This window comes from Myripristis murdjan, chromosome 2 (genome assembly GCF_902150065.1).
Source record: "Myripristis murdjan chromosome 2, fMyrMur1.1, whole genome shotgun sequence".
NCBI lineage: Eukaryota > Metazoa > Chordata > Actinopteri > Holocentriformes > Holocentridae > Myripristis > Myripristis murdjan.
The window spans coordinates 16,099,683-16,122,500 of NC_043981.1; the positions used below are offsets into that span (position 1 = coordinate 16,099,683).

A 22,818-nucleotide genomic window follows, 5' to 3' on the forward strand; every position below is an offset into this window, starting at 1 on the left:
ATATGTTTCTGTGCATCAAGGGGAAAATTTGGAAGAAATTTGGAAATTGGAAATTTGCAAGAAATATTTCAATCTAAAATTCAAGACAGCCATTAAAATTTGGAGGCTTAGACCCACTGATATTTCAAAAAATATTTTAAAGCTGTGAAAGCAGCATTGCATACATATGACATATATATGTTATATATATTATTCCATTTAAATATTTTTGAAAAGTTTCCTCCTTTGAGGTCTCAGAAGGTTCGATTCTGACTCGGTCCAGAATTCCAGAATTCCCGTCACAGAGGAGCATCGGAGCGCCGTCACAAAGCTCCTCTGTGACGTCGGCGACACACAGCAGACACCTGGACCTGCGAGTGTGTCCCGACTTTCATTTCCAAAGTGATCGCCTACAGTAAGCATGTCACTGAAGCAGGTCAACAACCACAGGAGGACGGGCTCCTCACAGCTCCGTCCGGCTCCACAGAGCCTCCACCAGGCTCCCATCACCCACATTCACACCAGGTATGGACATTTTCCCTGCTGTCTACACAACTTTCTAAGGGACTTTCTGACTCTCTCTCTCGGGTCACATCTTGCTCAGCTGCTCTCTGCTTTTGTTTCCATTTTTTGGAAGAAATCAAGCCAGTTGGCTCAGGTTGCAAAGGGTTAATTCAATTTAAACACAGGAAACGAGACGTTGATCCAGGTTTCAGACGGTTAGATTTGGTTTGACAGGTTTGATGTTCAGAGTGACAGCGCTCGCTCTCCTGTGATGCTGCTTTTATACAACACTTCCACAAACAGCTTCCATCAAATAACAGAAATAAGACACGACACATTGTGATTTACTCATTTAGTGATAATAACAGTAAAACAGCAGCGTGCTGTTATTCTGTATATCAGCACTCACTGAGCGCCTCTTGTCCAATCAGACTGAGCCACTAACAAACTGCTGTATCATGTCTGACATGTATGGTGCTACATTATATTTGTTCTTTTGCTCTAATTATGTTGTTGCTGTAGTTTGTGATGTTTGGACTGCTGTTGATGCATGACTCTTGACCTTTAACCTTCAGCTCCACCAGAGCTGAGGAGCCACACCAAACTTCTGAGGAGCTCCAAAGCTCCTTCGCCTCTCCAGAGAAGAAACACCAAGAGAGGGAGGCCACAAAAGACACTGAGGAGGACAACAAGAAGGAAGGTGATGAAGCTCCCAAACCGACCTTCGTCATTGTTGACCCCCAGGACAGATTCAGCCGCCAAAGGCAGCTGTTCAGGGCCAACCTGAAGAAAAGGAGGGAGTGGATGCTGGAGCCTTCTCCACAATTTAAAAAGGCCCAGGAGAGGAAGAGGAGGGAGGAAGAGCTCCGAAAAGAGAGACAGAGGAGGGAGGAGGAGGCGGCCAGAGAGAAAGAGGCCAGAGAGAGAGAGAAAAGAGAGAGAGAGGCCCAAGAGAGAGAGAAAAGAGAGAGAGAGGCCCAAGAGAGAGAGGCCCAAGAAAAGGAGGAGGAGGAGGAAGAGGCAGCAGGAGTCCCAGAGGCAGAAGTGGAGCTGAAGCTCGGCTTCTGGGAGAAGCTCCAGGCCTGGAACTTCAGGAAGCAGAAAGACCGCAACCTGAAGAGGATCTCCAGGACTCTGAGGCAGGAGCACAACTGCTGCAGCTGTGAAGGTAAGTCAGGTTAGGAGTTGTATCCCCCTCAGGGATGTGGAGCTTCACAGACACATTGTTGTAGTTTTTCAAAGTGGTGTGTGAAACCATTAACAATAATATAGTCAGTCTCCAATTAATTTAAATTTAACATTTATTTCTTTTTTTTAAATTATTTATAATTGAATATAACTTAAACAGCTCAGGGACATTCATGCAATATTGTTTGAGCACCATTTTGCACCGTCAACTTAAAATAATGTTCTGTTTTTTACAGAAGGGGTCAAGTTCGCTGAGCGGCAGCAGTGGAAAAGAAAGAAGCTGCTGAGAAAGGAGGAGGAGAGACAGAAGAGAGAGGAGGAATGGAGGGCTCAGCAGCTGGAGAAGGCCAGAGAGAGAGAGAAAAGAGAGAGAGAGGCCAGAGAAAAGGAGGAAGAGGCAGCGTCCACGGCAGCAGAGGAGGAGCTGAAGCTCGGCTTCAGGGCGAAGCTCCAGGCCTGGACCTTCAAGCAGGAGAAAGAACAAAACCTGAAGAAGATCTCCAGGTCTCTGCAGAAGGAGCACGGCGTCTGCTGCAGCTGTGAAGGTAAGTCAGGTCGCTCACTCAGCAGGAGGAGTGACGGCAGCGTGGCCTCCTTCAGAGCCGCTGCAGCTCCGTCACACTCCACACTCACCTGTCCACCTGTCCACCTGTCCACCTGTCCACCTGTCCCTTTTCTCCTGCAGTGGACGGCTGCCCGGAGGTGGCTGAGCGGCAGCAGTGGAAGAGAAAGAAGCTGCTGAGGAAGGAAGAGGAGAGGCAGAGGAGAGAGGAAGAATGGCGAGCAGAGCAGCAGGAGAAGGCCCGCAGAAGAGAGGAGAAGAAGAAGAAGAAAGCAGAGTAGAAGGAGGACTTCTCAGGCCCATCCTAATTTTTTTATTTTTTTTTTAATTCATCTTGAAAACAAAATCTCCTCCTGATGAGACCTTTTGTCCTAAACTGAGGAAAGGATCCCGGGGCTGAAGTCAAACCAACTTCACCTTCAGCATCCTTTCCCATTTTAACACACACACACACACACACACACACACCACCACCACAACCCTTCACTCCTCTCAGTCTCCACACCCCTTAAACCCTACACACTCATGAACACCACACATATACACACATACACACACACACACACACACACACACACACACACACACACACACACACACACACACACACACACACACACACACACACACACCAGCACAACCGTACCCTTCACTCCTTTCAATCTCCACGTCCCTTAAACCCTACACACTCTAACACCACACACACACACACACACACACAAAAGGTCTCATCATGATTGGCAGATTAGATTTTTTTTTTCAAGATGAATGTGCGCTCTTAAAAAGGACGTCGGCAGTTTATTTTCCAGCGCTCCACATGGCCCAGCCTGGGAGCCGGGACGTCCTGAAAAGCTCCACGTCCTTTTTAAGAGTGCACCTCGGGCGGCACGGTGGCTGCTGGTGAAACACTGCGGCCTCACAGTGAGGGGGCGGGGCTTGGGCTCGCGGCCCCGCCCTCTCTGTGTGGAGTTTTCGTGGTTCTCCCCGTGTCTGCGTGGGTTTCCTCCGGGCACTCCGGTTTCCTCCCACACTCCAAAAACACGACTAAATTTGCCCCCATCAGTAAAATCAATTGTCTCTCCCTCAGCTGAGGCTCCCTGATCGCTGCTTTTTACTCAATAAGTCTCTTTACTGTACTTTGTTGGCTAGATGCTGTTATTTCATATTTTATTATAAGTTCTGCCAGTTACATTTTGCTCATAGAAGGAAGGAGGACATTATTTCAAGAATCACACATGAAGTGCAATTATAAGGAAGAGGATTTGGGCCAACCCAACAGTAAATACATAAATAAACACATAAATAAACTGAGTTCTGAGATTTATCTCAGAAAAAAGTCATAATTTTGACTTTTCTATCATAATTCTGAGAAGAGAAGAGGTTCTTTTTCTTCTGATGTGAGCACATCAGAATTTGATCAATAAATATACACACTCAGAGTCACTTTATCAGCTCCAGCTGTCCCGTCTGCTGCAGTTCAGCTCAGCAGCTCTGCCTTAAATTCCACCTTTAAACAAAGTTTATAATGTTCAGTTTGTGTTGACATTGTGGAGAATGTGTCACTTTAATTCTGTGTTTATTATTGAGGTTGTAGTTTGCAGAAGTCTGCTACTGGACTACATTATACTGAGAGGTATTTCTAATTTTTTGTCCTCACCTATTTAATGTACATGAGGTTGGACAGAATAGTGGAAACAGCTGTCAGTAAACTGCAGTCCAGTCCAACAGCAGCACTAACTATGAGCTCAATGCCAAACATAGAAGTGAATGAACACCTCTGTTACCGTGACAACAAGACAAGCTGAGCATTAAAGGCAGCAGGAGAGGAGACTTTATGGCACAACAGTTGGACTGGACGCTGCCCGCCTCTCCTGGACGGTTATGCTTTATTTTCCGAGCTGCAGGTGAAAACCTCCAGGTGGTTTCCTACCTGACGATCTGGAAGATGCGGTTGAGGTAGGACTTGATCTCGATGACGGCCTGGGGCAGCAGCCGCCGGTTGGCCCCGACGCCCACGTAGGTCATCCTGTAGACCGCCACCAGGGCCTCCACCAGCCGGCCCAGAGGGTGCAGGGGGGTGTCACACGCCTGGGGGGGGGGGGGGGGGGGGGGGGGGGGGGGGCAACATGGGAGTGTGTGTGTGAGAGCGAGTCAGAACGGATCATTAAGAGGAAACTGTTTGGCTCATTTAAAAAATACAAGAAAAATATAAAAAATTAAAAATAACAAAAAAATTAAATAAAATAATGTAAAATAATCAATCTTTTTTTTCTAATTTAAAAATCCCTGCCAAGGATATTGGGATTTTTTTTTTTAATCAAAATACTGAATGTAAATTTCTCATAGAAATACATCTTGTTTTACATATTGAATTCGGAATTTTTAAAGTTGGTTTAAGATGTTCATTTTTTTAAAATTTGCTCACTTTTACCCAAACTTTATTTGGCTTGATCTTCATTTCTTCCCTTTATTTCTTTTTAATTTTTTTTCTTTCTTTCTTTTTTTGGTTTCTTTAATTTGCAATGTAGGTTTGGTGAAAGTTAGGTTTAAATTTATTTTTTTTCTAGATTTAGTTTAGGTTTTGGTATGTCTGGTATTTTTTTTAAAGGTGTTTTTTTTTTTTTTTTTTTAGTTTGTATGGTGGCCAGCAGGGACAAAGTTTGATAACAGGCAAATTGTTTACTGTAGATGACCAAGACATTCTCAGAAAGTCACTGGCTGGCAGCAACTCCTTTTAGATTTACATGACTAAGGCAAATTTTAATGCATTTGTAAATTTATGTTGTGGGTGTTTATGTCAAAGCCTGCACACACACACACACACACACACACACACACACACACACACACACACACACACACGCGCAGATTATCAGAAAGCTGTAATCCACTAAACCTGAATTCTCTATCCCACTTTCTCATCGAGTAAACAACCACTTGTTTGTCATCCTGGCTAATCTACCTGTGTGTGTGTGTGTGTGTGTGTGTGAGTATGTGTGAGTGTGTGTCCATCTGTCACACAGGAGGATTAGCAGGTGGCCTAATGGTTAGCGAAAGCATCCCGTAGCTGGTCTCTCCAGGTGACAGTGTGGCCTAATGACGACTGAAGCCGTCCTGTAACGGGAAGGTCACAGGTTTGAAACCGGATGTTAAAACGCCCTTGAACAAGACACTGTCCCCAATATATAAATGCCTAATATGTATATTATTATTGTTATACTGTAGAAATCTAACACCAAGAAGCACTGGTGGCTTGCAGTTACAAAAAATGAAAGCAGAGTTCCTCAGTGACACTGTTACACAGCAACCTGTATCGCTGCTGCATTGCATTCTGGTCTATTTGCTGCTGCTGTGGCGGAGAAATAGCTCACCGTGCCACTTTTATTGTGAAGGGCTGATGCAAAAACCTGGTCATTACATGCACAGTTGATAAAGTCTTTGTTTCCTGTTTTTTTCACACTCATATCCCTGCAGGTAAGTTTATTCCTTACTGCAGTTTATTCTGATAGCTTTGATGGGAATATATTTATACACACAATGACCAGCAGATGGCGCTGTTATCACACTACAAGAGCAGCCAGTGAACACAAGCTGCGACACACACAAGCAAGTACCTGTGTGTGGATTGTCTTCACTCGCGCTGAGCACTTTTTCCAATAATCTCCTGCATTATTAAACTGATAATGAACGATAACAGGCAGCCACTTTACAGCCTGGTGTTATTTGTCTATGCAGGTGCAGATAAAAGGCTGGGCAGTCTGCATACAGAAAGAGGTAAACAATATATTTGCAGCAGAAAAATCAATGTGCTTGCTTGTTTTATTCGTCCATATTTTAGCCTAACCGGATTACTGACAGGCTTTTAGCAAACAACCGACACACTTGTACAGAATTGAAAGAACATTTAGTTTGTTGTGGCTGTATTATCTGAGTTATCATCATTCCTGAGTGAGGGATCGCTATTGATTTACAGTATTTCCTCCAGCTAAATGAGGCAGGCATTTTTATGGGACTTGGTGTTACAAAATAACAACTGCATTAGTATTAATCATAAAAATATCACTACTGATTAAACAAAATCTTCAAAAACACAACAAAGAGCTCATGTTTGGCACGGGAGCTGTAAAATTGTTAGAAAGATGACATAAAAATCACTAGAAAATGAGCATTTCCTGAAGAAAATGTGTGATTGCTCTTAGCCAATAAGATGATTAGTTTGTTTTTGCATTTATGTGTTTATCATTGAAATAGTGTGCATGTTTGATCCGCATGCCATACTGAGCATTTACAAATTCAAATGCATTTTCTACAATGGAAGTCTATATCACTGTATTTCAATACATGCATATTATTATTAAACATTAATAACTTAAAAAAAAAAAACCCATAAGTAAACAGTAATCAGTAAACAAAATGGCAGAATGAATCCACAAAGACTTCATGATTTGACTTACGGAAAGGGAGGGGATAGGTGATGAGATTATTTTTTTTAAAAATCCTTGAAATCTGCAATAACTCATTGAATATGCAAATTTATGCACATTTATTCATTCAGCACCTTCTGATATATGAACGGTATGTCAGCTGAATGATATTAAAGTTACAGATGAGTAAAGAAATGTACGGAATTAGAGGTGTGCAAGACGACATGAGTGTGATGGCTGTTTGACAAACTAATCCTCTGAATTTTCCCTAAACATCGTTTTCTGAACTTCAATTGACTTTTAAATGTTTTTTCCCAAAACTGCAGGATAACAGCTGATTTTTTTTTTTTTTCCTGCAGTGAAACCTGCCTCACTCTGCTTTAACGAGCTGCACACACACCTCCAGCACGAACCTCAATGCAGGGTTTTAATGTCACATTTTGCTTTAACACTGTGAGGAATAAAATCTGAAGCTAAACACTAAATCCTTACAGTTTTTTTTCTAAATAAGTGTTTGGCATGAAGATGATTAAACGTGAAAATCTGAGATCTCTGCATCAGCCTAAAGAGCATTTCAGTCCAACTGTGGTCCACCTTGCATGGTAAATAAAGGTCAAGATTAAAGCGAGTGCAGTGTAAGTGTGTGTGTGTGTGTGTGTGTGTGTGTGTGTGGAAGTGGACGCAGTGTGTGTGTGTGTGTGTTGGAGGGGAGATCTGCAGGCGGGCCGACCTTGATGAGGTAGCAGCGGATGGTGTGGTATCTGTCCATGGTGATTGGTCCGACGTGCTGCGGGATGACCTCCAGACTCTCCAGAGTCCTGCTGTGGCTCCGAGATAACAGCTCCGGGCTGCAACACACACGCACACACACACACACACGCACACACATATCAAATAAGCTACTTCCTCTATGTACATACAACAGAGATCAGGAGATTTGTTGGAGTATTTTTGACCGATACTAGTTCTAAAACGATGCTGTCGCCGTCAAACGCAAATCTGTGACGGCGTATTTGACCAAATGTACGCAGAAAAAACATTTACACCGCCAGGGGAGGAGGGGGGTTTACTACTGAGAAAAAAAAAACTTTATTTACCACTTTAATCTCAAAGATTTTCTCTCAAAGAGTTTTTTCACACAAATTTGTGACTTTATAATCTTATTTTTTTGAGTTTTTTCTGGTAAATTTAACACTTTAACCTCAGAGTGTATCCAAGTTTTTTCCCATAAATTTGCGACTTTAATCTTGGAAATTTTGGAGTTTTTTCTCTGAATATTAGCCCTCCTCCCTGGGATCTGTAATTTTTTTTTCTTCCCCCTACATGGCCCTTATAAATTGTCCTACAATTTGAGAAACTGTTTTTTTTGGTTCCAAAACAATACAACCAACAAGTGACAAATACTGACACCTTCTCTTAAATATCATCATTAGCGGCCTAAAACATGAAACTAAAAAGCGTTACGGGGTACGAAGGCGAACTGTGGGCGTCGTCTCCAGATTTTTGCTGACAAAAAAAAGCTCTGGTTAGAAGTGAAGAATCATTTGTGTATTTTAAATGTCATCAAACATCAACCATGGATGTACTGGTTATCATTTGGAAATGAACCTGTTGATTTAGTTGTTAAACTTCTGCACACACCCTAAGATTTACTAGACAAACAGAATCAGGTGACCAGCATTTGGGATCAAATCTAAATGTTATTTTCATTTTTATTACACAGAACAGGTGGCAAACTGTATAATGCACAAAAATAATGGCATTTTCTTTTTTGGTATCAGTGCCTCACAAGCGCCTCAAAGCAAGAAATAGAAATAGAAATAGAAATAGAAATAGGAAGGCAGCTACCAAGTTGGGACATTTTCCAATCTTGATGCACTTCCTGAGGCAGCGTCACACTTTTATTTTTACCTCATTTTATATGATTTTTGCCAATGAAATTTTTAGAAAGGGAAGGGAAAGTCTGTCAGGTTCTAGTCCGCTTTGTGACGGTTTGAGTAGGGATTTTTCCTTTGTTTTATTTATTTTTGATTATGTCTAAAGCTGCAAGCCAGGTCTCTCTCCTGACATTTAAGATTTTTTTTAAGAGTCAGTTGTATCAGTTTTTATTTGTTTGTCGTAGTCAAAGTCAGAGAACTGAAAAAACCTTCACTCAAAATCCAACACAAAGGATGTTCAAGTGTTAAACTTAACAACCCAAAAAACAAAAAAAACAATGGCAAGCATGCAATCAATGAAACCCAACACACACAAAATTATAACACAAAATTATTTGCAGTCCTTTCTTTTCTTGATTTTTTTCCATAAAATGTATTAACCAAAATTCAGTCCTTGTTTTTTCACTCAAAAGAAATAGTTTTCAAAACAAAATATTTTCAGCAAACAAAAGTATTATCAGTCCTTTTTCTTTTTCACCCAATATATCAGTAAAATATCCCAAGACATCAGTCAAATCGGCACATTATTTTACAAACAGAAGTGCAGAAAGCAGCAGCGTATGAGATGTATATTCTCTATGTGAAGGTGTTTTATGTGTGATGTAATTTTTTATAAACTTATAAAGTAAACTGCTAAACTAAACTAAATGATGACCAACACACACCTCATTTCTACGGCAGGTTTTTGAACTCATGAATGCAAACACACTCTAATGAGTTAATTAATAATGACTTTGTAAGGTAAAGAATTACTTTTTTAGAGAAACAAAGAAAAGTTCAACAGCAGGACAGACAGGTAAATGATGATTCTGCTGGCTGAAATCTGGTGACGGTGGATTCCATGTGTGTGAGTGTGTGTTAGTGTGTGTGTGTGTGTGTGTGTGTGTACCTGTCCTGGATGTGTCGCCGGCTGCTGGTCAGGGCCACGGCGATGTTCTCCCAGGCCTTCCAGCTCTCTCCTTGGACCCCCGGAGCCTCGCAGCCCAGCTGAGTCCAGCACTCCTCGAACACGGCGTTCCACTTGTCCTCCGCACACACACACAGCCGGCCCAGCTTACTGACGCACACACACACACACACACACACACAGAAGAATGAACACGAGCACCGCTGATACACTTATAACAGCCTAAACTATAAACTACAATGGCATGATGGTGATATTTTTGAATATTGTGATTGCATCCGGATATTTCAAGATTTTAAGCGTAAAATAGCCAGACGCATTCATGCCATTCCAGGACAAAAATATTCAGATTTATTAAATTATTTCATGGTTATTTTTAGACTCGGCTGGGTAATTATGTGTCCTGGAAAAACTCTTAGGGAAAGTGTCCAGCTTAACGCACACCGAGGCTAATTATGAGGAGCTGATCACTGGAAACTGACTTGAAAAAGGAAAGAAAAAAAAAAAAAAACTGTCACACACTCCCGCTCCATATGCATTTCTCTTTATTTGGACGAAGAGTGAGGGGAATAAAGAGAAATGCATATGCAGCAGGAGACACTTTTTTCCCCCAAGAGGCTGAAATTCTACCTTTCAAATTAGTTTAAAGGATTTGGTCGATGTGAAAGGAAAAAACAGACATTTTTTCTCTGCAAAAATACAAGAATACAAAAAACACAGCTTCTAGAGGTCAGATCTGTATTTTCAGTATTTTCTGATTACTGTGCAGTGCTGATACACACACACACACACACACACGCACACTCGTGCAGGGTGTCTTACACGGGGCGCGTCTTGTCCTTGTCGGAGTCGTACAGGCTGGGTTTGAAGTAGGAGCCGGTCACCTTGAGGCCGGAGCCCCACTCCCCGATGAAGGAGCCCTCCAGGTAGTCGCCGTTCGCCATCGTCAGCACACCCTGAGGGAGAGGCGGCGGCTGTCAGCACGAGCGACTGAGTGTGTGTGTGTGTGTGTGTGTGTGTTATTCAGAAAGTGGCGTCATTACAAACAATCTCCCACAAATAACACCAGACAGAAACCGGAAGCGTCACAGCCTCGTGGTGCGGCGTTTGTGCCCTTCCAAAATCTGAAACACCGACCCTTACGGTGAATGTAGCGCCCCCGTTAGGCCAACAGGAGCACGTTTTTAAACCGTCCAATACTGTCCCAACATCGATCGCGCCTCTAAGTTTGGTTAACATTGACCAGCGGTGTCTGAGATGTTACATTTCATTTCATTTCTTGGTTAATTTAAAAAAGGGACGGTGTATAATAATAAACATATTGCATCGAATAAAGCACGAATACAAAAATATAACACGTCCAATTCCACATGACACTAATAAACACACCTGAAGGACAGGTGTGAGTATAGGCAACATCAGACCTGAATATCTGTCCTTCAAACACTTTTTAATATCACTTGATTAAAATTAACGCACTGTCTAATATTTGTATGGATGGTAAATTCTGCTGTTTTGTTGCTACAATTGAAAAAGCAGTTTGAGCATTTTTCAAACAATATTTTAGATCATTTTTATGACTGTTGATGATCTAAACAAACAAAAAAAAAACATTTTTAAAGCTCAATAAGTTGTATTTTTCGATAATATTGCAGTAGTGGTGGGAGTTTTATTTTTTGTCCTTAAAGATAATCTGAATTTGAAATGTTTACCGTTAAATGCAGCGTCCTCACTTGACGACGCCATATGACATTCTAGTTAAAAGATTTGCTCTTTGGTAACAGCGCCCCCATCAGGTGAAACAGTGTAACTTTTTTTTTTTTTAATTTAATGCTGGAGGAGAATTCCCAGCACACATTTCCTCCTCTTTTCATCATGTGGGGAATAAAAAAAAAAAAAAAGCTTGAAAGTTGAATTCTGTCATTTCAGAACAGTAGGAGTGCTGTGTTGATCTGAGATTTCATCATCAGGAAAAAAAAATAATCTCTTTGAAAGGAATCGTAACATTCAAAGGGAATGACTTTGCATTGAGCATAATTATTCCATTTGAAATGAATGGAAACTGAGAGTGTGTGTGTTTGTGTGCGGTTTATCGAGAATCTGATCAGGAAAGTAGAATTCTCCCATTAGTAATCAATGGGAGCTGTTTGCATTTATTGGAATTCTTCCATTTGAGAAGAACGGGAGCTGAGAGCCTTGTAGAAAAAAGAAAAAAGCAAAGCTGAGGAATTATCGTGCATTTATCACAAGTCTTCCATTTGAAATGAATGGGAGCTATGTGTTTATGTGGTGTGTGTGTGTGTGTGTGTGTGTTTGAGTCACCTTCCCGTTGAGCGTCCAGTCCTCCGAAAATTCACCTTCAAACGTCGTGTCGTCTTCTGACAAGAGAACACCTGTTCCCTGAGAGAGGGAGAGAGAGAGAGAGTGAGAGAGAGAGAGAGAGAGAGGACAGACAGAGAGAGAGAGGGGAGAGGGAGAGAGAGAGAAAGAGAGAGAGAGAGGGAGAGAGAGACAGAGAGAGAGGGGGACAGACAGAGAGAGAGGGGGAGAGAGAGAGAGAGAGAGAGAGAGAGAGAGAGAGAGAGAGAGAGACAGAGGGACAGAGGGAGAGAGGGAGAGAGAGAGGTTATTTCTCCTTTTTATTAATATTCCAAGACGACCATCTCTGCTGTCTGTGTGCTGTGACCTTTGACCTTTAGTTACACTGACAGCATCAGTTACATGCCTGATGTGATGAAAAGCTGAATAAAGCTGTCTGTCTCTTTCTCTCTCTCCCTCTCTCTCTCTGTCTCTCTCTCTCTCTCTCTCTCTCTCTCTCTCTGTCTGTCTGTCTCCCTCTCTCTCTCTCTCTCTCTCTGTCTCTCTCTCTCTCTGTCTCTCTCCCTCTCTGTCTCTCTCCCTCTCTGTCTCTCTCCCTCTCTGTCTCTCTCTCTGTCTCAGTCTGTGAACTTCAGTGACTTCCTCTTCTTGAAAAGAGTGAAACAAGGAAACAGAGGGGAGTCTCTTCTGAAGCAGTAAATTAACTATTCAGCGTTTGCCAGCAGTCTGCCCTGTTTCACAGCCTCGCCGCCTCTGTGCAGACTCATTTCTACGTGACCGACTGTGAATAAATACATAAATAAATTCCTTTTTGTACAAAAGCGGGTTCGCCAACGTCTCCGCTTCATTATTATTTTGTGTTTGTTTTGTCTGGAAGTCCTCGTTCAAAACATTCGCCACTTTAAGTCTGCTGAAGATAACCTTTATTTTTTATTATTTACTCTGAACTGAAAAATCTGTCTGATTGGGAACCAGATGAAAGCAGCAGGTGAATCTGGAGATCTCCCAGGCTGCTTTGCTGTGTAGACAGAATTTTTTTTTTTTTTTTGTCGAGCGGTTAAATCCCAAACATATGCTCCCCTTGGATCAAATCCCACCAGAGCTTTCTTTCCCGTATCATACACCGTTTCAATAAAAAACACAAATACGAAAGCTGAGCCGAGCGGCCGTTCTCCTTCTTTAAAAAGGACAGAAACGCTGTTTTTCCTCCCCGCTCACCATCATCTTGTTGTCTTTGAAGGCGCCCTCGTAGTACAGGCCGAACTGGGTGACGACGACCGCGGTGCCCTGCCGCAGGTGGTCCTGCCACATGCCCATGTACTTCTCCCCCCTGGAAGGCAGAAAACAGCCTCATTGATCCATCCAGACATGAAGCCCGTCCAAACTGTCCATCCACATACACAAAATAACATCTGCAAGTTCAGTTTGTATCAGAGATGTGGGAGAACAATCTGAAATCAACAAATATCCTCTCAAAGGCAAAAGTAGGTGGGTTTCCATGCACCTGTTTTTATTCGCATTTTCAATTTGCGCATTAAAAACCCGAATGGAAACACTGGAAATTCAAAAAAAAAAAAAAAAAAAAACTCCAAATATTGCAAAAAAGGTTTTTACGCTTGGGGGAGGCGGAAAAGTCGGTGTATCAATAAAAGGAAAATGCGAATAAGTTGCCATGGAAACAGGGTTAGTGAATAAACGGTGACGTCAGGTTGAGCTCTCTTCCTCTGCAGTGGTGTAATGTCACCCGGCTGGAGAATCAGCGCCACCTGTAGCTCACCTTGATGAACCAACTCCAAATATTCGCAACTCCAAATATTCACTTGAAACAAGTGAATATTTGCTTGTTTCATTGGCAAAATTTGCCAGTGGAAAAAGTGAAAATTCACTTGAAATAAGTGAAAATTAGCTAGAAACAAGAAACAAATTTTGCCAATGAAACAAGCTAATTTTCACTTGAAACAAGAGACAATTGTCTAAAAACAAGTTACTTCTGAGGTGATCATGTCTTATTTTAAGTGTAATGAGATATTTTGACTAGTAATAAGACATTTTTGACTTGAAATAAGACAAATAATCTTTGTAAGATTTTGACTTTTTGCAGTGCATAACAGAAGTGGATGGAAAAGCACATAAATTCGCATTTTGTTTGGCCGATTTTCTGAAAATTCGGTTAAAATCTGTGATACATTTGGATGGAAACCCGACGAGTGCTGCTTAGACGATTCAAAACAAATATACAGATACCTTCAGCACATCCATTAACTCATCAGCTGAGTGTGTAGCTGTATGGCTCTCAAACAGTGGATGTTTTTGTAAAACTGCACATTTCCCAGTTCAAAATATAATAAACACTCATGGTCAGGAAACTCTCATTCGTGGGGTGTTTTGAATTGAGAATTGAGGCGTATTCTACTTGTGCAGTCATGCTCGTTCATGCCGGCTGCAGCGAAAAGCCTAACAGTGTCAGCTCAGTGAGCGGTGAGCGTACTTGGTGATGTCGTCGAAGACCCCGTAGCCGGTCTTCTTGTCGTGCAGCCACTGGCCGATGAAGACGCTGGGCGACGACGTGTTGAGCTTGCCGCTGCGCAGCATCCCGTGGCCGTGACGCATCCCGTCCTGGAAGGAGCCCTCGTACACCTCGCCGCTCGCGTACCTGCACGGAGACAGATACCGAGGCTGGGATGTCATCGCAGGTTCGATTCCAGTGTGTTCTGCTGAAGTGTCCTCGAGCAAGACACTAAACTGTCCTCTTGCTCCTTCGTCAGCTAATAACTCAGCTAATACTCATAAATGTGTATATTTACAAACTCCATGCTTGATACATGTATAACCAGCATCCTGGCACTATTTCAAAAGTCAACACACACACACACACACACACACACACACACACACACACACTGACCTGTACGTCCCCAAGCCGTGCATCTTGCCCTCCTTCCAGCAGCCTTGATAGTGGTCGTTCTTGTTTGGAGTCTTAGTGGGAGAGATGAATTCACCAAAACTACACACACACACACACACACACACACACACACAAGGAGAAAACAGAACTGAAATCAGAAATTAAAAGTCACCATTTCAGATTACATTGGCTGGTGAAGGGATTACAGTGGTTGAGTTTTGTTATTCTCAGTGAATTTGATTGGATCAGCACGTCCTCACCCGTCCTCCAGTCCGTTCTTGAATGTTCCTGTGTAGATTCTCCCGTCGGGCCACTTTAACACTCCTCTGACAGCGACACACACCACAGCAACATGAAATTTAAATTTAAATAACCAGTTTAGTTACAGTGCATTCCTGATTTCAACTGATCTATGATGCACAAGCAGAGGTTTGCTGGAGAAAAAAAGAAAATTCCCCTTCATAAACAAAGAATACAGAGTTTTCTTGATGTTACAGTGTGAATGGACTGAATTTTCGATTAAACAGCTTCATTGATTCCTTCATTGGGTGTGACCCGGCTGATGCAGAGACAGTGTGTGTGTGTGTGTGTGTGTGTGTGTGTGTGTGTGTTTACCTGCCGTTGGGTTTGCCGGCCAGCCAGCGGCCCTCGTACGTCGCCTCCTTCAGGCGGCTGTCCTTGTAGAAGGTGTAGGACGCCGTCCTGGAGATGGGAGGCTCCGCCTTCTGCCCCGCCCCCGAGCCGATCGACGCCGTCTCCTGCCCCGCCCCGCTCAGAGCCTGGTCCACCGCCTGGTTGATGGAGCGCAGCCACTTGGCCTGACACACACACACAAAAAACAAAAAACAAAAAAAACACACTAATACCACCACATTTCCCTTCACTATTTACTTCTTTTACTCTGAGCCACTTGAAACTACTGGAGAGTCACACAGTTTTTAAGCTGCTGCATTTCAGGTGAGTCTTATGGCCAAATTTAATAATAAATAAATAAATAAACAAACAAACAAACACACAAACAAACATGGCGGGACATTGAAAACAACATCATTGGTGTTATCAGTCCCCTACCTTCTCCATGGGTGAGGAGGCCAGCAGGGTGAAGGTCTCCTCTGGAGAGATCACCTTTAACCCATACCTGCACACACACACACACACACACACACACAAATCTTACACATGTAAATCTTGAACCACCAAAATGTAAAAAAAAAAAAAAAAAAAAAATAGTGATGATAACAGAAATACTATTAGACTGATTTTAATTAATTTGTATTGGCACAGTAAAGAAATGCAATTTACTGAACTTATTAGACTGTTCTAGCTGCTCTAGTATTTATCTCTACCCACTTCGCAAGAATCTCTTATGAGTAAATATTTTCTGAAAACACCAACAGTCATCCAGACAATATCGTCACAGTGCTGATATCGAGGTATTCGGTCAAAGATAATGTGATATGTTATTCTGTCCAGCCCTACCAACAATGTCAAGGCTCAAGAGGGTCACACCGAGGCAAAACAATAAGCGCGATCCATCACTGGAATTATCCTCTTCCCCTGTTCGAATGGTGTCACCAAACCCGGGAACCTTCCTGAAAATCTCCTCATTTTGTTCAGAAAAGTCTAATTTTGTTCATTCCAATTAATCTCTCCTAGCTGAACAACATTTAGACTGTCATGAGACACTCTATCATGAGAGATCATGAGAGATCTCTAGTGTCATCTTTTATTCTTTATTTTTTATTTATTTAATCTTTAATCTTATAATCTGTGGATACTGCTGAAAACTGTGAATTTCCTTCGGGATGAATAAAGTATCTATCTATCTATCTATCTATCTATCTATCTATCTATCTATCTATCTATCTATCTATCTAAATCTCTGAACCTGTAATGATAAATTGCCAGAAAGTCTAATAACATTCCAACCTGACTAGAAAAGTGTCATACAAATGTTATCATCACTGGTTATTATGTGTTTTAAGTCCCTTTCACCGCGACACTTTTCTACAAACTTTTCTGCAAACAAATATGATCATGACTCTCCTTCTGTCTTTAAATGAGCCTTTGCAGCAAAAAAACAAAGTCTGTAATTTAGTTGTGCCCTATGCTGCCACTAGGTGGCGTCTTTTCCAAGCTGCTGCTGTCATTCCTGAGCAGGTTCGACTGAAGGCTGTGACGTCTCTGCATGTTTCTGTGTTCGTCCAGACCTCCTGCAGAGAGAGAGCCTGTGATTGGCTGGACTGTGATTGGTCAGAGGGGGTGACTGAGAGACTCACAGGCCAGTGTTCTCCTCTGGGATCGGCTCCACCCACAGCGTGGCCAACGGAAAGACGTGATGGGTGGAGAACTGGAGGAAGAGGGAGAAGGAAGGAGAGAGGGAGGAAGGAGGGAGGCAAGGAGAGGGAGCAAGGAAACAAGAGCATGAAAGGAGATTGGAGAAGGATAAGACACAAAATAAAAACACACATTTAGCCACTCTGACTGACTGGCATTGACCGAAAGCCTAAACGTTATTTAAATCTAACATTAGATTTTACATAAATTACAAACTTTTTAATCACCATATTGGCTAAACACACAAAGACACAAGGTAAACTATATCAGCTATACTGTAAGCAAGAAACATGACAAAAAGATTATTATGTAACTTGACAGCAACACTAAAACCTAAGGATCTATTTTAGATGATATGCAGGATAGTATCATGGAAAAAAAAAAACTACAGGAAATAATTCATCTCTAACACTGATGACTCTCCGGACACGACTGAGAGACGAGGCAGGCAGGAGCATCGAACAGTCAACTCGTAAAAATCTCACACAGTCTGATCAGTTTGGATGAAACCTGGAGCGACGACAAATTTTTCGGCTCTGTCTTTTAGTGTTTATGACATTGCACCGATTTGCCTGGCGGGGGCGCAAAATTTCAACCAATTAAAGGTCGTTTAAGTTACATTTCCAGGCTGATTTTGATGAAACGTAACAGGGATGATGCATCTTGTTGATATAGACGGGAAGTCTAACTGAGCATTTTATTTATTTATTTTTTTTTATTTTTAATATTTATTTAACTGCCACAAAAAAGGGAAAATGTGATGTATATAAGACGTCTAGCTTCAGCTAATTTGCAGTCTTTGTCCCTGGTCAGGCTTTTAGAATACAATGAGATATACTGAATACAAAAAATAAATAAATAAATAAATAAATAAATGATACAAATGCAGTGAATAAGTAATCCATTTTCCATTAATCTGACACACTGATAACGAGTCGGGGTGGGAATCGCCGGGTAACTGGAGATACTATCATGATATTTTATCCACCATAACGACGATTCTGCAATGTGGGATGCGCTTTTTAAAAAATAATCAGCTATGACACATCACAATATCTGTAACTGAGGAGGAAAAAACACCCTGGAAGAGGTAAAACAATTTTCCAATAAGCACGAATCAGTCGTGTTTTTCAGTGTCTTAACGTGCACGGCGACTGCAGAATGAACATGGCACGGCAGTTCCAGTTAAAATACCGAGAGCCAGGGAACAAAATACGCCTCGCAAGAACTCAAACGTGCATCTGTGCAAATTAAGTTGAAACTCAAATATCGATACTTGAGTGTATTGATAATGCATCATAAGAGGAAGTATCATGATATGCTGTACAGTCGTCCCTCACTATAACGTGGTTCACCTTTCGCGGCCTCGCAGTTTCGCGGATTTTTTTAGTGCAATTTTGCATGTTTTTTTTTTTTTTTTTTTTACAGCGCATTGTGTTCTGCGTCCTGATTGGCTAAGGGAAAACCTGCGCATTTTGTTCTGCGTCCTGATTGGCTAAGGGACTGTAGACCATTGTCAATCTATCTCCTCCGTGCCGTGTCTCCTGTACAGTACAGAATGCGTTCATTCTATAATACTGGACTTCTTTTTCTACGAAGGTTTGAACTTTGAGAGTTTAAACAAGAGAGAAAAGTGAGAAAATGTTAATGCCTGTCTGAGAAAAGTCTATAAAGTGTGTAGCGAGGGGGTTTACAGCCTTAAAACATCTAGAATAATTGTAAAAAATAAAGCTGACTACTTCACGGATTTCGCCTATTGCGGGTTATTTTTAGAACGTAACTCCCGCGATAAACGAGGGACCACTGTATAATCAATTTATAGCCTGCAGGTCTCTTATTTACCCCTCTGAGATTTTTGACAGCCAGTTCACGGATTCAAACAGGGAACACTCGGATGCGAAGGTGAATTTCAGTATTTTTTTTAGTGCTACATTCCCACGGGAGTCTGACATTTCTTGTCTGTCAGATGACGACACACAGGCAGGCGTCACGCAGTCAGAAAAAAAGGGGGGGGGGACAACAATGTGCAGGACGACCACAGGATTTGGTGCAAACTAGAGAAGAAGGGGGGTGGAGTGTTGGACGGAGATGCACGTAGAGAGACGGGGGGGGGGCTGCTTTGGAGAACTGAACTACAGACCGCGGGGCAACCATAGAAACTGAAAAGACAGAACGGGCATTCCTGCTGAACAACCAGAACAAAGCACTTCAACATTTTCATAGATCTTCATACAGCACCATAAAACACAGAGGTTCATTTATTTTTGTCAAAACTGGCCAGTGCCGAGGAGCGCCCATTCTATCCCTTCTGATTCTACAGCTTGTCCTCGATTCACATGTCACCCAACAGTGATAACCAAGGCTTCAACGAGAGGAAGACAGTTAACACAGTCTGTTTGAGGGCTTTTTTCTTTATATATTTTTTAATTATTGCAATCAGCTCTTGTTGCAATGTGGCTCACCACATGGAAAAGAGAAGAAATAATAGATAATAATCGCAGTAAGAGGCATTTGAAGCAGTTGAGCCTTGGTTATGGTCAGTTCAGCTTCCATGCAGAGAGCAGGCAGACGCTCAGTTTCTACAGGGCTGAATCCGGGGACACACAGCCCTAAACCGAGCCCTACACACACACACACACACACAGAGAGAGAGAGAGAGAGAGAGAGGCGGGCGGGGATGTCAGGGGGGGGCGCTGTGCTGAGGTTTACCACTAGCTGCATACTTACGAGACTTTTACAAGGCACCACGCCCTGACAGCACGGAGGCAAACACACACAGACGCTTGAAACACACCAGCTTCAACAAAGAACTGAAGTTGTCAAAGGAAGTGCTGGGCTGTGTGTTTATATGTGTGTGTGTGTGTGTGTGTGTGTGTGTGTGTGTGTGTGTGTGTGGAGCTGACCTGTGCGTGGACCAGGGCGTCGTTGAAGAGGATGAACCAGTTGACGGAGAACCGGCCGGCGTTCTGCAGCGTCAGAGCCTTGTTGCTGCTCTCACAGATGAGCCGGCGGTGAGGCTTCCTCAGAGAGTCCTGACACGGGAGCACATTCATTAATCGATTAACTGACGATCAATTAACTGATTAACCTATGAAAAAATGACCTACAGTTATGAAATGTGTTTTTTTCTGTTCTGCATTTATGGGTTTATGGAGGTCCGGATGGACATTTAAGACAGAGAGGAGAAAAATGAGAACAATTTATTGATTTGAAGGCTACAGTCCTAAAATATTTAGTCATTAGAGGCAGGCAGAATGCAAAATTGAGCTTTCCTGCAGTAAAATGGACTGTAATCAATCAGACAACCTTGTATTAATGAGAAATAGATGAAAAATAAACGAAGGAAAAAAATCTACGCTCCATTATATGCCTATCTCATAAATCAATGCTTGTTTAAATCACTCATATCATTAATTAATCAAATTCTTAAAGGCAATTAATGAATTATCGGTTAATCATTAACTTCCCTACTGCTACTACTATTACTATCACTATCACTATCACTACGACTACCGGTGCTGCTACACTTTTCTGTTGAATTGGTGGTTTATGTTTAAATTTTAAAGAGGAGGCTTTATAATTTATAACTCTGAGGCACTTCAGGTTTTTCAAACAGTGATACAAACTGAGCCGTGGCCTAAAAACCAAAATACAAACTAAAACCATGAAAAGGTGAACTGCTCGCCGACCTAAAAAAAAAAAAAAAAAAAAAAGAAAAATCCAGGTCTGTTATGTAAAATTGCTCCACAAGTCTAGCTGTCAGTCTAGCTGTAATTCAAATATACACCGACTGAGTGTCTAACATGCTCACATCTTGTGCCAATGAAATTAAATTTAATTTAAAAAAACGTCCCAGTGGAAATACAACAGAAAATGAGATGCACAAACAGACTTTTAAAGTTTTCCATAAGAACTTCTCGGGGCTGCGTTTGAAACGTACTGTCATCTTGCCGGGGAAGCTCTTCCAGAAGTGGCTGGTGTACTCGGCTTCCTTCCTCTTCTTCTTCAGCTGAAGGGTCAGAGCTTCGAACTTCGAGCAGCCGTCCTGCAGCCTCTGGTAGTCGCTGGAGCTCTGGGGACAAATTATTGTGTATTAAGATTATTGTGGGCGTGGCCTTCGGATCCTGACTTTTAAATCGGGGGGCTACCGTAGTTCTGACGTACCACTTCGAAACAGGTGGCCAGTTTGAGCAGCAGACGGCCGTATTCGTGGAGGTGTCGCGTCGGGAGGTAGAAGAGCGCCACCAGCAGGTCGGCCATGGGAAGGTTCTCCTCGCCGCACTCCGCCAGCCTCTGCAGCAGCTCGGGATTCTTCCCAAAGAAATCTCTGCGGCGCACACAGCCGGACACAGAACAGAAAAAAAACTTTGATAGGGAGAAATGAAACAAAGCAGAGGAAGCACGGCGTCCTCGAGGTGTGTGTCGCTGAAATCCCCCACCAGCCAGACGCTAGATTCTGCTTAATTTCTGCTGTGGCTGGTTCATTTAAGTTCTTCTGCAGCTTGGGCCACCATGGCAGATAACCAACTCCTGTTCAAGAGGCTTTTGTTCGTCTGGTGGAGCGGAGAAAGACGCCAGAGAATTTTGGCTTTAATCAGCCACTGTGGTCTCGAGACAAAGTGAATTATACTGTCAATTTGCACATTGCCCACTTCTATGCACATTGTATACATCTATGCACACTGTTTTTTTGTTTTTTTTGCACATTGTTTTTTTGCACATTGGGTACTTACATCTTTAGATCTCTAGTGTCATCTTTTATTCTTTATTTTTTATTTATTTAATCTTGTACTCTGTGGATACTGCTGAAAACCTTGATGAATAAAGTATCTATCTATCTATCTATCTATTTATTTCCTGACCCATATATTCAAATATCCACTTTGATTCATGACCATAATAAAATCAAAACACATCCAGCTGACGATGAGTAGGCTGTTGTCGTACATCGCCTCAATTTGCTTGACATCACTTGGATAATACAGTGATAAATAAATAATGAGACAACTCCACTGCCGACCTTATCAAATCTGGAGGTTTGGGAATTAATGTCATGCTTGAAAGTGTGTGTACGTGTGTGTGTGTGTGTGTGTGTGTGTACTCACTGTGCAGGCTTGGTCAGGGCCTGGAAACCCCCCATCACCTGGAAGTGGCCCACGGAGCAGCAGTACCTTGGCAGGGAGGGAAGACACTCATGAGCAATGAAAAATTCTGATTATTAACAATTTTACATTTGTACAATTTTACAAATAACTGATCGGACAGTGTTTTCTGAAGTCTGCTCGTACTCGTTGTAAGCGTCCAGGAAGATGGCGGCGTGGTCGAGGATGAGCAGGCCCTTGACGTCCCGGCCGCGGCGCAGGTTGGCGGTCAGGCTGGCCGAGTGCTGGCCGGTCAGGTGACACAGGAGGCTGAAGCGGCTGGCCAGCGCCTGCAGGAGCCCCAGAGACACGGGACCGAGGGCGGAGCTCAGGGAGTCTAAACGGGACGGGACACACGGGACGGGGGGTGAATTAGAGCTGCCATGATTTATGTTCTCTACTGTTCATGCAAGTTAGGATGTGTGGAGAAACGAGGGATAAAATCAGTTTTCTGTTTTCCCTGCGGCGCGCTCTCACCCAGCTCCAGCAGGGGGCGCATGGCCTGCGTCTTGATGCCGCACAGTTTGCAGTAGAACTTCCTCTCGGCCGAGACGAGCTCGTGCAGGCTGGAGATGAAGCCCATGACGTTGCGATCCGACAGCGCCACGCAGCGCT

At 42.6% G+C, this 22,818-nt stretch overlaps 1 protein-coding gene and 1 long non-coding RNA gene across 3 annotated transcripts in view; one reads left to right on the forward strand and one right to left on the reverse strand.

The window, feature by feature from the left end:
• Positions 1-22,818, reverse strand: part of als2b (alsin Rho guanine nucleotide exchange factor ALS2 b) — a 68,421-nt gene that overhangs the window by 29,540 nt on the left and 16,063 nt on the right. Inside the window, exons 10-28 of one of the 2 annotated variants that reach the window (XM_030073189.1) lie at positions 22,681-22,818; positions 22,351-22,540; positions 22,168-22,233; positions 21,227-21,389; positions 21,003-21,134; positions 19,966-20,094; positions 19,790-19,813; positions 17,005-17,075; positions 15,797-15,863; positions 15,341-15,543; positions 14,986-15,051; positions 14,726-14,824; positions 14,309-14,473; positions 13,039-13,150; positions 11,824-11,901; positions 10,324-10,457; positions 9,484-9,651; positions 7,388-7,505; positions 4,164-4,321 (exon numbers count right to left, since the gene is read on the reverse strand). The exon at positions 22,681-22,818 is cut by the window's right edge and continues 34 nt beyond it. In XM_030073189.1, coding sequence (XP_029929049.1) covers positions 4,164-4,321; positions 7,388-7,505; positions 9,484-9,651; positions 10,324-10,457; positions 11,824-11,901; positions 13,039-13,150; positions 14,309-14,473; positions 14,726-14,824; positions 14,986-15,051; positions 15,341-15,543; positions 15,797-15,863; positions 17,005-17,075; positions 19,790-19,813; positions 19,966-20,094; positions 21,003-21,134; positions 21,227-21,389; positions 22,168-22,233; positions 22,351-22,540; positions 22,681-22,818 — 2,281 coding nt within the window. The remainder of the gene's footprint in view (positions 1-4,163; positions 4,322-7,387; positions 7,506-9,483; positions 9,652-10,323; positions 10,458-11,823; positions 11,902-13,038; positions 13,151-14,308; positions 14,474-14,725; positions 14,825-14,985; positions 15,052-15,340; positions 15,544-15,796; positions 15,864-17,004; positions 17,076-19,789; positions 19,814-19,965; positions 20,095-21,002; positions 21,135-21,226; positions 21,390-22,167; positions 22,234-22,350; positions 22,541-22,680) is intronic. The other variant, XM_030073196.1, reaches the window with a different exon arrangement.
• On the forward strand, positions 943-13,393 carry LOC115374383 (uncharacterized). The gene is made up of 3 exons (XR_003929613.1): positions 943-957; positions 9,387-9,390; positions 13,306-13,393. It is a non-coding gene; the product is annotated as an uncharacterized LOC115374383 (long non-coding RNA).